Source organism: Falco biarmicus, chromosome 1, assembly GCF_023638135.1.
Source record: "Falco biarmicus isolate bFalBia1 chromosome 1, bFalBia1.pri, whole genome shotgun sequence".
Taxonomy (NCBI): domain Eukaryota; kingdom Metazoa; phylum Chordata; class Aves; order Falconiformes; family Falconidae; genus Falco; species Falco biarmicus.
This window is the reverse complement of record NC_079288.1, coordinates 21,687,988-21,704,163: the sequence shown is the minus strand read 5'-3', so window position 1 is coordinate 21,704,163 and position 16,176 is coordinate 21,687,988. Positions and strand designations below refer to the sequence as shown.

General features: G+C 47.5%; 1 protein-coding gene across 5 annotated transcripts; it reads left to right on the top strand.

Moving 5' to 3' along the window:
• The first annotated feature begins 26 nt into the window (after positions 1-26).
• On the top strand, positions 27-14,529 carry ORAI2 (ORAI calcium release-activated calcium modulator 2). Of its 5 annotated transcripts, none has more exons than XM_056350808.1 (5): positions 27-2,230; positions 2,437-2,561; positions 4,867-4,912; positions 7,160-7,400; positions 12,815-14,529. In XM_056350808.1, exons 4-5 carry the CDS (start codon positions 7,173-7,175, stop codon positions 13,358-13,360), a joined length of 774 nt encoding a protein of 257 aa, XP_056206783.1. In that variant the 5' UTR covers positions 27-2,230; positions 2,437-2,561; positions 4,867-4,912; positions 7,160-7,172; the 3' UTR covers positions 13,361-14,529. The 5 variants fall into 5 exon arrangements, with proteins under 5 accessions (XP_056206783.1, XP_056206801.1, XP_056206774.1 ...); XM_056350826.1 differs by lacking the exons at positions 27-2,230; positions 2,437-2,561 and adding exons at positions 2,817-2,973; positions 5,268-5,425; XM_056350799.1 differs by lacking the exons at positions 27-2,230; positions 2,437-2,561 and adding an exon at positions 2,818-2,973.
• Positions 14,530-16,176: the final 1,647 nt, after the last annotated feature.

Sequence of the window (16,176 nt, the reverse complement as noted above, 5' to 3'; positions counted from 1 at the left end):
TGTGGCACACATGCAAATATGGAGAAAGGTGGTAGCTGCATTTCATTTAATTTTTGCTTTTGGATTGGAACAATATCTTTTCCAAAAGACCACAGCTGTTAAGCCTCCAAATCCTGTGGCAGAAAAGCTTGGAATGGAATGGTTTTGCTTGTGTTCAGCTTCATGTAATGACACCTGCCTTTCTCTCTGCTTGAGCTCTCTGCTTTGAACTGCAGGTTCCCTGGTGGGAATCATAACATCCGTATATATACTTACTGGTGCTTAAATGAAAGCATATGCAGTGGCTGTTTTATTTGTAAATTAGGTTGTTGTCTTTTCAGTGTATCTTTATTAGAAGTGCCTGCTATCATTCAGACATGCTTATCCCAGGACCTCGGCATCCAGAATGCGGTGCTACTTTTTCTCAAGCCTTTGTTTATGCCAAATTATTTAAAGCAAAAACAATAAAAAGGGAGAATCTCTTTTTAGATTTAGCCTTTGTTGAAAAGTGCTGCCAGAAATCCTGCATTTTATCTGAGCTGGCTTTGTGTAATGGCTTCTCAGTGGTATTATCGTGGCGGCAGGGAAGCAGATGTGATCAAGTGCAAGTGACATTTGTGTTAAGTTACCCTGTACATACCCAAAGACTTTAGAGCTGGATAACTTCTGGGCTGTAAGGTCAGTATCCCCCTCCCCAGATTAGTGATCTGCATGGAATTTTTCTGCTTAATCTCCATGGAGGCTGGTCTAAAGAGTACGTTGTGAGGGTGTTTCATTCTCTGCCGCTGAAGATTCAGAGTGGATGTTCTGCAGTTGTTGGCATTTTCCCTGTGGAGAGGTGAGTTATGAGGATTGCTTCACTTGAATGCCCCTTAGGGCAGGTAAACCCTGTTGATATGTCTGTGTGGTAGGGTGAGCCAGAAAAAGATTGTGATGTTTCTTGACTTTTGTGGATGGACAAAAAGTGAGAGTCTCACAAATAAACAAAGACTGTTCTGCCTCTGAGCTTGTCAGGCTTTTGAGCTGAATAAATAAGTGCTGTTTTGCATTAAGTAGAGCAGATGTTGCTGCATGAGGACACAATTCTCTATCTTGAGGAAGGTGGGCTTGAGTTTATCTTGGTGAACTAAGCAAATTCAGGTTGTGTGGCCTCATCCTGCATCCTTAAGACGCCATCGTTACGCATGCTGAATTATTTATACTCTTCATTTTCTAGGAATGCTAAGTTTGTAGGTGAAATCCAGAAAAAGCAAAGAGACTGTGTTGCTGAAGGTGGTATCTGCCTTACGGTCTTTCTTGCTGGGGTGGCTGAGTGTAGCGGTAGGAGCTGTATTTGGTAGGTGTTGCTATGAATTGTGAAAAATACTATGCCATGTTGTGGTGGTTTGTGTCGGTGCTATGTCTGGAGAATATAAAGGCACTTCAGAGTGAGCATTTAAAGGGATATTGCTTTGTTAAGACAAAATGCTAGCACTCTGTGACCTCAAAACGGGGAACACGTCATCCACGGAGTAAAACAAAAGAGATGTGCTCCCATGTGTAGTAAAATGAGGAACAACTCTACAATTGCTTCCTGCTCCAAATATGGCACTGAAAAAGCAGTAATAACTTACGAGGCTTGAAACTGCTAATGAGTTTGACCTGCTTACATTAAATTTTAAATTCTTGCTCTAGATTCTTTTCTAGAGGAGTCCCTCTCCTTTCTCTGATGGAGACTAATCTTTCAGGGGCTAAAGTCTGCTGCTGTTCCGTTTCTACATGTGTTCATGCAAGTATGGGAGCCCGAAACACAGCAGCGTTAGTGCTGAAACCAAGCAGAGGTATTCATAATCTCGAAGGTGAAAAGCACACTCGAGATAACAAATGTATTTGTCTCTTTAATAAGTTTTTAGGAATTCTTTTCCTCTGTCTTTTCCCTCCCCCAGGCAGAAGGGAATTCAGGAAGATGGGATTACCGTGTGATAAAGCTTACTGTGTGATAAAGCTGACCCGTTGTACTGCCTTTCAGCATTTTCTTTATCTCATTTTCAGGGAAGGAACTCCCTCCTCCTTTACTTAAGTCTGTCCCTATCCTTGCTCTTTTGATGGGTTTATACAGGATTTCCTGCTGAGTCAATAGAGGAGGAATGCAGGGAGATGGCAGTCTGGCTTCCACCGCCCTCCTTTACGCAGGGAGCCCTGTCTGTGCTTCAGCCAGAGGATGCTGCGGCTCGGCGGCGGAGGCCGAAGTCGGCACTGCCTTTTGACTTATGTAAGTCGCGACTTTTTGCTGTATAATTAATACCTGTAATAAAAGCACGTTTACATCCCACGGCACCAATACCTTCTCTGTGGAAAGATTTAGTGATGCAAGGTCCTGACCGAATAACGTTTTTACCAGCGGAGAAGGGGGGTGGGGTGGGGTGTCACCCCGACCATGAATTTAGGGAGCCGCAGACGTGATTTTTTTTCCTACAGATGCATGTTCACAGAGGGAGCTCCGAGGGCTGCGGCCCCCAGGATCCCAGCCCGCTGCTGGAACGGCTCCGCGGCCCCGGAGGCGCTGGGGACAGCTCGGGATGTCCTTCCTCTGTAACCGCTAGGTACATTCCCCCGGGTAGCAACACACCGCCCCCACACCGCCTCCGGGGGTGCGGGGGCGAGCGGAGGCCGCGGCTCCCCCCAGCGGGGCCGGCCGGGGGCGGGCAGCCCCGGCCCCCAGTGCCCGGCGCTCCGCAGGGGGAGGCGGCGGGGGAGCCGGCCCCCTCCGTGCCCCCCCGCAGGCCCCGCCCCGCTGCCGAAGGGGCGGAGCTTGGCGTCGCCACGGCCCAATGAGGCGGCGGTCACGTGCGGCGGGCGGGGCGGCGGCCCGCCCCCCCATTTCCTGCGGGTCACGTGGCGGGGGCCCGGCGTTGCCGTGGCAGCGGCGGAGGCGGCTCCGGCACTCGGCAGCCGGCGGCGGGCGCTCCCGGGGCGCCGCGCCCGACCCGGCCCGGCCCCTGGCCAGCCAGCGCGGTGAGCCAGGGCCCGCCCCCGCGGCCCCGGGGGCGCCGCATCCTGCCCGGGTGGGGGGCCCCTACCCCGGGGGCTGGGAGGTGGTGGTGGTGGTGGTGTGGGGGGGTGTCTCATCCTGCCCGGGGTGGCGGCTCCCGCGCTCTGGGGTAGCGGGCTTCGTCCAGCCCGCGGTGTCTGGGGCGGGGGGGGGGGGCTCGTCCTGCATAGATAGGAGCATCTCTTGCCCGGGGTGCCCCGGGGGGAGAGGGGTCTCATCCTGCCCAGCTAGAGGCATCCCGTGCCCGGGGTGCTGCGGGCGGGGGCTAGGGTTGGTTTTACCCTGCCTGGATGGGGCTTCCCCTGCCCGGGGTGGTGGTGGGGGGTACGTGCCTCATCTTGCCCAGGTTGCAGGAATTCCTGCTGGGGATGGGGTAGGGGTAGGCACCCCCATTCTGCCTAGCTGGGGCTAGTCCCCTTTTGGGGGTGGTGGGGTGAGCGGGAAGGGTCTGCTGTGGGCGGAGAAGGGGGGTCCCATCCTGCCTGGCAGTGGTTTGGAGCTCACTGACAAAGGGATCCTCTCGCTGGGGGTGCTGTAGGGGAGACTTCTCCAGTTTATGGTGTGGGGAAGTCCCTGACCCAGGGTGCCGTGGCAAGGGGGGATCCCAGCTGTGGGGAGGGAGTGGGTCGCGTCCTGCCTGAGGAGATGCGGCAGATCCTTGGGATTGCCGCACAGGGATCCGGTGGTAAAAGGTCACATCCTGCCTAGGAAGGATCCTCTATTCAGGGTGCCTTTGGAGGGGAGGGTCTCGTCCTGGCCTGAGGGACTGACACCCTGTCTGAGGGTGCTGTTGGAGGGGAGATCCTTGCTATGTCGGGTCCCATCCTGCCCGGGGTGTACTGGGGGCAGCTGGCAAGCAGGAGGAGAAAGCCCCTGTTCAGGCAGTGCCCTTGTGAGTAGGATCCTAGCGGTGGTGGTGGTGGGCCAAGGGGGTCACATCCTGCTCAGGAGGGGATGCCCTGCTTGCAGTGTGCTGCCATGAGGGTGGTCACAGCCGTGGGCCGTTCACATCCTGACTGGGTGGTGTGACATCCCAGGGGTGCTGCAACATGGGAAGGGGTTCCCCGTAACAAAGAGGGCATGAGCCTGGGGGGCCCAGAATGGCAGAAGAAGGGGGAGTAGTAGGGCCTGGGGTTAAGCTTAGCCATGGTCTACAGGTCAGTCTCAGGGTGTGGAGCAGAAACCTGGGTCTGAGGGGGTGGGGGGGCGGCATCCTGAAGCCAGGCAGAGAAGCTGGCAGTGTTGCTGAGGCAGCGCTCTGCAGGCAATTTTCAGAGCACGCCGGCAGTGGGAGGGGGGATCTGCATATCTCAGCCCTGGCGGGCTTCTGCTTCGTCCCTTGCTGTGAAGAAATCCCCGCACGTGTGCTTGCAACTGCACGGGGGCAGCTGAGATGTAAGGCGCGCTGAAGGCTTTCCCTGCTACGCTGGCTGCTCTAAAGGACAGCACTGGACAGATTAACCAGATCAATATGAGGTAGTAATGGCAGAGAGCTTTCTGTCTTTAGCGGTGTGAAACCAAGCAGGGTCAAACGCATCGGTGCTGCAACGGAAGTGAGTAAAGACACAGCTGGGATGGACTCCGCCAGAGCTGGCTGTTAGGCTAAGGAAGAGGTCTCCTGGGAAAGTCTTGGCTCTCCATCCAAAACTCAACAGCTCTGTGTGGTAAAACCCTGTAGGATAGTTACTTCTGTAAGAGCAAGCATCCTAAACCTTTATTGTTGCAAGGCAGGAACATGAGATTGCCAGAATAACTCTTCCCCTGATGCAGATAACTGGCTGAAAAGTATTTCCAGAGTAAAACTGCTGAAGATCCAGTGCATGTAAAATGATGCTTTTTTTGGTCTTGTGTTTCAGCCCTCAGAGCCCTCCACCCAGTCCCTCCATGTCTGTAGCCAGCAAGGTGAGTTTGCTGTCTTGTTACTGCCTGTTTGGGCTGTGTTTGTGTTTATGGGTTTTATTCTGAAGTAGTTTACTTATTTGGGAACATCTCTTAAGCAGCTCCAGAGTGAAAATTCATCCTTGTGGTATTTTTAGCTTATTTTTCTAAGGAAAGAAGCAGATGTGATTGGGTACTCTTGCTCTCCCTCTGTAACCTCTGAATTCATTTGTCTTTTCAATGGAATTTGTCCCAGGGGTTCAAGTTTCCTACATCCAAAGTTCCTACGTATTTTGTGAAAACAAATGGCATGGTAGAGGCTGTCGGTGTCCCAGCTAAGGACAAAGCTAGTAAGTTCACCCCACACTATACATTGCAGAATCCACACAGGATGTTGTCACAGGAAACAGCTTTGTAATTTTGCTGCTCACAGAATGCTTCTGCCTCCGATCCTCCCAGGAGACTTGGGGAGATTTATTTTTTTTTTTTCTGTAAAGTAGGTGATTCTTGGCTTTACTGGAAACACAGAGCAAGCAGGTAGGTTTGTCCCTGTTATTCTGGTTTTGGTTTTATGATTGCATGGCAGTTCTTTTATGCTTTCATTTCCTTTTCTTTTTAATAATTTGAAAACTCCAGAACAATTTGGGAGCCATCCTGAAGCCCTTCAGGGGCTGTACTAGTGGCCTGATCAAAAGCTGCCCAGAAGTCACCATGTTGTGCCCTTGCTGCCATTCCTATTATATCTGATGGGGCTGGGCTCTGAAACCCCACCATGCTCTGGAGGGATGGACAACCTGGAATGCTTTATTTGCTGCTGCACTCTAATCTTTGTTCCTGTGCCCCCAACAGCTTTGTTCCTTTTTAGCAATAGTGTGTGGTGTTGTGGGCAGCTGGTGTCCTTTTTATCTTTGCCACTTTGTCAAATCTCACAGCGAACGTGGGTTTATTAGCTGTCACTGTGTGGTCCACGTACGTGGAGAGCTGGGGGGGGATGCAGGCAGGGCTGGGGCTCCTTTCAAGCGAACAGCAAGGTGCTTGTGACCTTGAGGTGTGGCACTGGGACTAATTAGTACTACACCATGTGTGATTCTGGGCATGCATCTCCTCCTAGGAACTGGTAAGTACTTAGAGCCAGAAGGGTCTTGTGTGGTGCAGCTCTGGTGTTGCTACCTGCCACTGTCGTGGTGGTCGGTGGCAGAATTGTGAGTGTGGGGATTAATCAGAGAATCATGACTTCTGTTCTTTGGAAGGCTGACTTAAACATCTAGTTTCAGGTGTTTGTCAGTGTTGAGAAGTTTTGGCTCAAAACATTTGGTGAATTCTGTTCTGTGTCTGTGGATGGCATGGAGATCACTGGAGCCGTTTGGCAGCAGCCTGGCTACGTTGTGGTGTAAGGTGGTTTGAACCTTGCGTTTGCCTCTGCTGGTGGCTGGGACACTCACCACCTGAAATAGTCTTGCTGCTTTCTTACATCTTTCAGTGTAATCTTTTGAATCTGAGGATGCTGAAACTTCCTGGAAGGCAGCTTGCTTTTCCGCTTGGAATTGTCTTTTCCTTTCCTCATGCTAAGAGCCACCAGTGGAAGCAAGGGATCAGGATTCTCGGGCTGATATGGCTGATAAGTGGAGTGCGAGTGGTTCAGGAAATTCAGCTTCCCACTGCAGAAGCTTGGGAAGTTAATTTGTTAACCCTGTACAGCATTCAGCTCTGACTATTGGGGAAGAACTGTGCCCGTCCGAACTGAGCTATGATGAGCAATGGTTTAACTGGGGAAAAAAAAAAGAATTGCAAAGAAAAAGCAAAAAGTGACTCCCTGAACGTGCTAGCTGACATTACTTCAGTGCTCTAAGGGGATGCATTTGTAGCCAATCCATGATGTGCTGTGAAATTAACTGTCAGCTTAAAACAAAAGGTAAGATGTGGGCCCTATTGCCAAAGTGTCTTTATCTAAAATTTTTTATTAGCAAGGAGGAATTAGAGGGGAAAGTTAAGATGCCAGCTTCGAAATGAAAAGCCAGATGCTGTGCAGCCTTCCTGTATTCCTGCTGGAGTAGCTCCTGGGTTTACTTGTGTAATCTTTTCTGGTTCTCATGGACATTTTTAGCAATTACGGATGGTCTTTCTCTGTTCTTTGCCTTGCAAGTGTGATGGTATTTGGTCCATCATTTTTCTACTGACCGAAGGCAACTTAGTTTAAACATAACATTTCCAGTAGTTGATGCTTTTCCTGCCTGCTGCCTCCTTTTCAAAGTGACTGTTTTGTTCCCTCAGCATTTCTCTCATCATGAGTTCTGAATTAAACGTTCCGGTGGATCCTTCCACTCCTGCTTGCTGCTCTGAACCTGGCACAAAAGGCATGGATTATCGGGACTGGGTGCGGCGCAGCTATCTGGAGCTGGTCACGTCAAACCACCACTCTGTTCAAGCCCTTTCATGGAGAAAACTGTACCTGAGCCGAGCCAAACTGAAAGCTTCCAGCAGAACGTCTGCTCTGCTCTCTGGATTTGCAATGGTATGTGTATTTTGTAGCAACCCTTTCTGATCATGAATGTTTTGTTTCTCTAAAAAATCATCTATTATCTGGTGTTTTCCTCCAGAGGAGAAGCAGGATGTACTGTTGTTTTCTGAAGAGGCAGGAGGCATCTGCCTGGGGGCTTCTCTTTGGCTGCTGCTGCTAAGTTTGAGGCTGGCTCTCTCAAGGCAGCAAGGATACATGAGCTGCCTGGCAGTCAAGCTGCACACTTCCAAGTCAGCTCTTTAAAAATACTAATCCCCTACCTGCCAGTGATCCTAACTGCTCAACGAGTAAGCAGTACTAAACAATACAGGATCCGGGCTCTCCGAGGCCGTTGTTGCTGGCTGTGATCGTGTGAGGTTGCACTTGGGCGTGGAGCTCCTCTGGGCCCTTGTGGTTGCTGTGGTCCTGAACATTGTCTTAATTCCTGTGTGGGGTTTTTTTCAGGTCATGCTGTCTAAAATAAGGTGGAGTTTGGGTCACGGTCTGCCAGAGCAAAGTTTGCATAGCATGATTGGGGAGATAGTGTTATACACTGAGGTGCGAGAAGAGGCCCTGCAGCCTTGGAGCTGCTGTCAGAGGACTGTAGGGAGCCAAACTTGGCATATTTTTGTCAGTGCTGCCTGTTGGGCATAATCCCCAGTACCTGGTTTCCTCTATGCAGCGTTTGGGTGTTATCTGGAAGCTATTTGCACAGGTCAAAACCATGTCAGGGAGCAAGCGAATAAACAAAACAGAGGCAGTCAGTGGTCTGGTGTGAGCTGTGGTGTTTGCAAAACACGGCAGTGCTGTGTCAGTGTGAGTGTCTTCATCTTCCCTCCAGTTCTTGCTTTTTGGGATGGAGAACTGAAACCTGTTTGGGGGGTTTTCTGCTCGGGAAATGGGCAGGTCTGGTTGTTCCTGAGGTCTGTCAGCTGAATGCAGAGGGCAGCACCTGAGTGAGTGGGATGTGATGTGATGTTGCATCCTGCAGCTCAGAAACTGGGGGGGAGACAGATCTCAAGAACTTTTCAGATAGCTTTCCTTGGTTTAGCTTCTTCCACTGCTTTTTCCTCCCCCAGTCCCCAAGAACATGAATCATCTGTAACATTACAACAGTCTGGGATGACAAAATTGGTCACCCAAAGTGAAGCTGGAAAAATGCAAGTGGGGAGTTAAGTGGGAGCAGGCTGCAGGGGAGAGAGGGTGCTTGGTCGCTTTGCAGTTCCTCTCCGCTTGCTGACTGCATGCAAGCGATGCTTGTACAGACTTTTCACACAGCATATGTTGGTTTATAATCAAGCTTGTGTGCTGAAATGGCAGAAGGTACCTCCTCATTTTGAGAAAATTGATTGCTCTCCTGTTAGACTTCTTTCACTCAGAAGCTTTCTTACTCTAAAAGCTGCTCGTGTGCTTGCCCTTTGTGCCTCTGGGTTGCCTTAGTCCTGTGTTAGGCATTTGTGACCGTTCTCTTCAACGTGAATATTAAATTAACATTTTGTGTTGCTCTGAACTGATCCACCCAGGCAGCGTGGTTACACAAGCAGGTGCCCATGCCGGGGTGTGCTGTTGCTGGCACCACTGGGACTTGGGGCTGTGGAGGGGAGGGGGCACTTGTGGCCCACCCACACTGCAGGGCTGAACCACATATCTGAAAACAAAGCCTGCCTTCTCAACTCGCACAACAGAAAGTTGCTGGAAGTCCTTCGTGAACACACAAAATTAACCATTTTACTTCTATTCTCTTTAGACTGTTTAAAATGCAAACACATAGGTATGAGTAATGTTAATTGCAATCAGCAGCTTAACATAATAAATGAGTAGTTGTTGGAATTGAAATTTTTGCAATAAAGAATTCTCTTTTATAGCAAGCTTTTCTCAGCTGATCGTACTGGACCTTCCAGTGAAAGCTGAGGTATCTATTCCTACTGTGTTAGTTCTCTGCTGGTAATTTGGCACGCAGAGATTTGTTACATGGATGTTTGCTCTCTAATAAGAGCATCTATTTGGCTATTGATGAAAGTAGAGAAGTTACTTAAATAGTTCCCCTGAAGCCCTGGGTGGATTTTGCTACATAAACAAATGACATACAGCGCTTGGCTATTGCTTTATTTACTTCCCTGTCAGTATGTTTGATTCAAGCCAGTTCCAGATTGGCTGAAGATTATTACAAGCTGATGGATATTTAATCAACAGGCAGTGGCTTTGATCCAGCTCCTTCTGGACAGGCTGCAGAATAATGTGAACCTTCCTCGTTACTCAGTGCTGTCTCTGGTATTTCTGGCAGAGCATTGGGCAGATCAGGAGAATGTGGGTCCTTTCCAGTGCCAGGTCTCTTTGGAGGTGGGCTGTAGGGGTACTGCGTTTGCCCCAGGGAGGCTGCAGGTGAAGGAGACTGAGGGAGCTTAGGAAACCTCCTTAATAATTTTCCTGATGGAAGTAAGAGCTATTACCGCTGATAAGTCTTCTCAATACTCATCTAATTGCTGTAGGATATGTATTTGATTTACAAAACAAAACCAAACCAAAAATAAGAACCCTGCCTAACAGATCTACTGGAGTGATTGTTTTTACAGGCTGCCAAACCATCTGTGTGAATTTAACATGGTTAAGCCATTTGTCATCCTTTTGCCCGATACTATCTACCCTGGTCTAAATTCCTCAAGATGAGCATCACATTTGTTGTGGACAATCTGGGCTATACTGGTCTAAAAAAACTCCAAGCCATAATTGCATGTCATTTAATTGCAATTTAATTCTAAAATTTTCTGAATACTTGGGCCTTTAGCAAACCTGTGAGTGTGGAGTTCAACAGGGTGATTCTCAAGCTTAAAATTAAGCCTATGCTGGAATACTCTGCGGCTTGGCAGAGTGCTCAGTGTCATGCAAAGCCAAGCCCTTGACACCTTGGCTTCTGGAAGAGGTTAAGATAAAGGGGGCTGTGTCATGGAAAAGTATAATTGTATCAAACATGACATATTAATAGTTTTACAGACTAAGCAGCATATTTAATGATTTTTAAATGGGTTATGTCAGCTTGTCCTCTTTCTCTTATCCCGGTCAGAGAATGACATGACAGTGTGTACAGGGTAAACGATAACAGCTCACTCACCTTTCCAGTACTTGTTCGGGTTAAATGAACTGTTTTTCTGCCTTGCTTCCCTGTCTGGATTGTTGATGTTTTTCTCTGAAATACCTCTTACTGAGCCATCAGTCAGTGTTAAAAATTCATCACATTGCACAGCTGAAGCTAGCCCTAGGGAGTAGGTTAGTCTGGGAGGAAACATCCAATTAGCTGAAAAGTGCTGCTCATGCGAAGAATAACAAGTAGAAATTGATATGTTGACATCAGCCAGGCTCTCAGCTTTAATATAAAGCTATAAATTGAACATGCAGGTACAATTCCGATTCGGCTTGCTGAATACTATGTTTCTGGGTGTTACAGCACCCAATAATGAACAATATCGCTGCAGCTTTTCCTGGCTGATAGGGTGTGACTGACAATCACAGCACTGTACAAATTTGTTGTACAGAAAAGGGCCGCAGAGAATAATTCTGATCTCCTGGAATCAATATAAGAGGAATTGCAAAAAGAACGTATACAAGGCAATGTGTATTGTGCTTTAATTAAATTGACCTTGTAATAGATAGCCACTCCTGCATTGTTATTTTCTCTGCTATACAAGAACTACTGTAAACTGTGAACAGGAACCTTTAAAAAACAAACAAACAAAAAAGAACCCCACATGTTCATAATAGGAACAAAAGGCTGGGAACATCCAGGGGCTGTCACAGTATTTTTGCTAAATAGTGGTATCCTAAATAGCGGAGGTAGGTGTAAAATCTGGATTTGTAGAGGTTGACCACATGCCACCACAAACACATGCGTTACATCTTGGTTGCTGCTAAATGTGTTCAGACTTGACTGTGATCCCCTTGTTCAGGCTGCTGATGGTTTCAAAGTAAATGCAGGTAAGGCAGCAGTCATGCCAACGTAGGCACTTGTTTCCATCCCCTTTAATCCTTTTCAGGGCTACCACCAAGGGACAGCATGAGTGTACGCCTGATCTTCCAGTGCCTAAATAATATTAATAACAAATAATACCAGAGTGAATGGTGCAGATTATTATAGAACCTGAAACGGCTGCCTAGTGGTGGTCTCATGCAAAGTCTGGATAAAGTAATTGTGAGTCTGTTCTGCAAAATCCATCTGCCCCCTAGAAATGAGCTGCTTGTTCAGACTTTGCCCTTCTCATGATGGTCTTGAGAGGCACTGCCCTGAGGCAGGTGTCCAGGCATCGGCTTCTCTCCTTAACGCATCCTCGGCAAGCTGAGCGGCAGGTCGTCTGGGATCACCAGAGGTTTTGCCTGCTGCCAGGCAAGGTAGTATTTGTGCAAATCGTGAAGTGCAGCTGCAGAGCCAAGCAAGCTGCTAGAGAGGAATGTTTGATAGTCTTGACAGCTCTTTTTGTGGCTTCTCTTACCAAAAGGTTTCTGCAGTCCTTTCAGGGATGCCACCACACGCAAATACTATTTTACTTCAAGGTAGGTCAAGTTAACTGCAAAACCAGTTAACAGCCCTGTAGTAGGACTCCAGTTCTGATCTCAGAAGACTTCCCTGCTCTCTTGCACTTACTTTGCTTGTTAAGCTTTATTTGATTAAATAAGAAATAGACAGCTTTAGAGACTTACTCTATAATAGATCTTGTTTTGAGAAACCCTATCTGAGTTGTTGAGCACACCCGTAAGCCAGTAGCTGTCCACTTCTGCTGAGCGTATCAGTAGGTTATTAGCTCTCAAGGGAGAAATTTGAGGATATAAATAACTTGTATCTGGGCATATTTGTAATAAAAACAAACATACAGTGTTCTGAGAATAGAAGGCAGCTGTTTTAACTATGGACTAACTTAAATTGTGAAGTAGCTTGCATGCTTCCCATGGAGGGGTAGTGAAACCTTGCTGGCTGCTGGCCAGAAGAGCTGCTTGCTTTTGCTTTTCTTTATGCGCCTGAAGTTGAAACTTCCTGCACCGCAGCTGCAAGTAATGAGCGGAAGGAGAACGTGTGATGGGCAGGCGGGCTAGCAGGCTGTCAGCTGCCTCCAAGCTCCACTTGTTGTCTAATGAGTTCCTTCTGTTGTGTGTTTGGTTTGATGCAGTTCGTATGGCTCATGGTTGGAAGGAGAGATAACGTTATTTCAGAAAACTACAGCGCAGAACCATGCACGTGAGCCTTCAGGAAGGCCAAGCTGCAGACTGCGTGTACGGCTTCATGGGAAACAGAAATGATCCATGTAGGCTGCCATTCCAAAAAGCACTTGAGTGTATACTTGACCTTAGGTGCTCTTCCTGAATAAAGATGCTTTCCTGGATGAAAGCCTTGAAAAGAGGAGAACTAACAGATGGTGACAAGCTTTTTGTTCCTTTCTCCCCAGGTTGCCATGGTGGAGGTGCAGCTGGAGGTGCAGTACAAGTACCCCCAGATGCTGCTGATTGCTTTCAGTGCCTGCACAACAGTGCTGGTTGCAGTTCATCTCTTTGCCCTTCTCATCAGCACCTGCATCCTGCCTAACGTGGAAGCAGTGAGCAACATCCACAACCTGAACTCCATCAGTGAGTCCCCACATGAGCGCATGCATCCCTACATTGAGCTGGCGTGGGGCTTCTCCACTGTCTTGGGGATCCTCCTTTTCCTTGCAGAAGTCGTGCTTCTGTGCTGGATAAAATTCCTGCCTGTGGGCTCCATCCTGAAAAATGAGACCACCAACGTCGAGAAGCCCAGCGGCCACGCGGGTTGGCAGTCAGCACTGGTCTCCACCATCATCATGGTCCCAGTGGGTCTGATTTTTGTTGTCTTCACCATTCACTTCTACCGCTCTTTGGTGCGGCACAAAACGGAGCGCCACAACCGGGAGATCGAAGAGCTTCACAAACTGAAAGTGCAGTTAGACGGGCATGACAGAGGCATGCAGGTAGTGTGACAGAGAGGCAGAGGTTGCTTCCAGCAAATCCGCTCAGCTAAGGCTAAGAGCAAAATACCTGTTTTGCTAGTTGGTGAGACGCACCAGCCATGGATTGTCTTGAGGCTTAACTATGTAAATGCTAATTGCCTGCCATATATAGCTGTGGGTTCTAGTGCTGTTTCAGATGCTGGAGTCTCTGGCCTGTTTCTGGTCCTACACACTTGCATACTTAAGTTGACACTGCCGTGGAGTTAAAGATCAAAACTTTATCTACCTTAACATTGATTCAGGTAGCCAAATATCTGTATTTTTTTACAAATGCAATATTCTGTTACCAAAAGTAAAACTGCATCAGCTGTCCAAAAAGCCTGTGTGTGTAGGACCTGTCTTATGTGTCAGAACTCCCTGGCTGTCAGTGCAGCAGCAGTTAACTGGCAGCTCATTTCTAGAGCCGAGCTGGTTAATGTGGTATCTGCAGCTGACTTGAGGATATCCAGGAAAGCACAATAGAAACCGTGAGCAGTGATCACCTCTGTTCCAAAGCAAGTATTCCATAAATACATAACCTGAAAGAAATCAGCCTTAGCTTTTGTGTTCTTTTCTTGCTATTCCTAACTATATTTTTACAGCTGGGGAGATGGAATTTTGAATTGCAGGAGGATGGGAAGTTTTGTCATACTTTCTTCAGCAGCATCTGTCACTTTATATGGAATGAATGCCAAGATCACGTGGTTTTTCCCAGTAAGAGGCAAGAGTGCCCAGGGAAGGCTTACAGGTGTCTTAGTTTTAACAAGGACATTCTTAAATCAGAACAGTGACAGGGAAGTTAATGAGACAAAACTTTGAAGGACTAGAAAAGCAAGTTTCAAGGAGGTAAGAAGTGACAGCATATGGCATATTGTAGAAATCTGTCACTATGTTGCCTTCATTTATGTATTGTTGCGATGTTTTTTTTGCCTGGTTTGCCAGAGAGGACAAGCCCCAGTCCTATGTATTTCATCAGTAGTTTGTTTTGGTTTTGGCTTTTTTTTGTCAGCTGTAGCATTTGTCTGTCAAAAATGAATGCTTCCTTCTCCCTCCACCAAAGCAGGCAACTCCTCTGATGGAACCTGGAGCTGTACTGGCGAGTCTGTTGGAGCTGGATCCAGCGGGAGAGCTCTGTACCATTAAAGAGCTATCACATTTCATTTGAGCTGACTTTTTTTTGTTTTCAGCAGCAAAGGACACTTGCACGTCTGTATTGCTTAGCAAGGGAAGCTTGTGAATTCTGTAGCATCCTTTTGGGTGAAAACTTCTGTAAAAATGATTTTATGAGTTATGGACATAACAGACAGAGGAACAGAGTATTTTGCAATCATTAGCTCTTCTAAGGGAAAGTAAGGCTTTCTGCCACACAGGGCTGAAAGAAGCATAAGCATGTTTTCTTGGCCCTGATCCTGTGCTGATTTCCTGCTCTGCACTCAGAAATTGCAGTTTCAGAGTCTCCTAGGCCTTACAGGTTTCTGAAATCATTAAGGATGTTTGCAATGTTCTATTTAACCCTGGTCCTTTATTCCACAGGGATTTGAGAAATCTAATGGCAGTGTATTACATGTCAGCTTCCCAGAATGGAGAGTATATGCAAATCCCAGTGCAGCAGGGTGAAACTATCCCTGTATTCCTCTCTGGCGAGGGCCTTGGGAACCCATAATCTCTCTTGTTTACATGCGAGTTTGAGCATTGCTGAACAAGTTGCTTAGCACTGTGTCTGTGGTTTTCATCTGTTGTTCTTGCCGCAGTTGGCGTGTACTGTGTTGGCTGATGTGCAGCAAAGAAAATAGACTTTGTGTGCTAAATAACTAGTCTGTTCTTATGCGCGTATGCAAAAAATAAGGAGTGTCCTCCAGGAAGTGGGTGATCGTGAAATTCATACAATCTCCCCAGGAGTCTGCCCTCTCTCCCTTCTCTTTTACCCATAATAAAAATTAAAGGTTTATACAACAAAATCAAGAGTTGAGTTTTCAGCCAAGTATTACACATGTAGGTTCTTCTACCAACAAAATTTCTATTGTGAGCCCAGAGCCAGACCAGATAGGATAAATCTCTAATCTGTACTTTGCACTGTCCTTTAATATCAGTAATAATAGGGCTCTGTGTGCTGTGGAGCTTGAGAGGTGTTGACGAAAGCATTGAGCCATTTTTGCAATTAAAAAAAAAAAAGTTTCACAGTGTGCATACAGTGCTGTGAAAGCAATGTAGCTCATTTGGAAACAGCCAAATCATTCACTTATTTGCAAATATAATACACTTCAGCAAATGGAGAAATGCAGCAGAAACTGTGCTTTGAATTTGTGGAATAACTTGGTGAGGCTTTGGTGGGACTGGATTGAAGGTAAATCTCAAGGCAGCACATCTGTGACTGGAGTGGGATCACCTTACTTCAGCGGGGAGTCAGAGGTGTGGTTTGAGATGATGTCCCAAGGGTGGATGCACTTAAAACAGAATAATAATGTGCTTTCCCATCTCTGCTTGCAGCTTTGTTTCTTGTATTTCTCTGGGCACTGAGTTCTCCCTTCTGTGAGAAGCCCATGGGAGTACTTTTGGTCTGTGACTCTGGTGCCTAAGACCTCTCTCTACATTACCCATCACCTTCAGGCTGTAACTCCTTTCCCAACAACATCTGCTTTTCTTGCTCCTGCCTCTCTTCCTCCAACTTGTTTACACTTTTTGCTGGATCCAGACTCGTGCTGCAGAAAGGTTGCTTGTGGTACCAGCCACGGCAGTTCATCCGTAAAGGAGCAGGGGTGTTGTACTTGTCCAGACAAGTGTTTCAATGCTAAAGCACCAGAAAATCC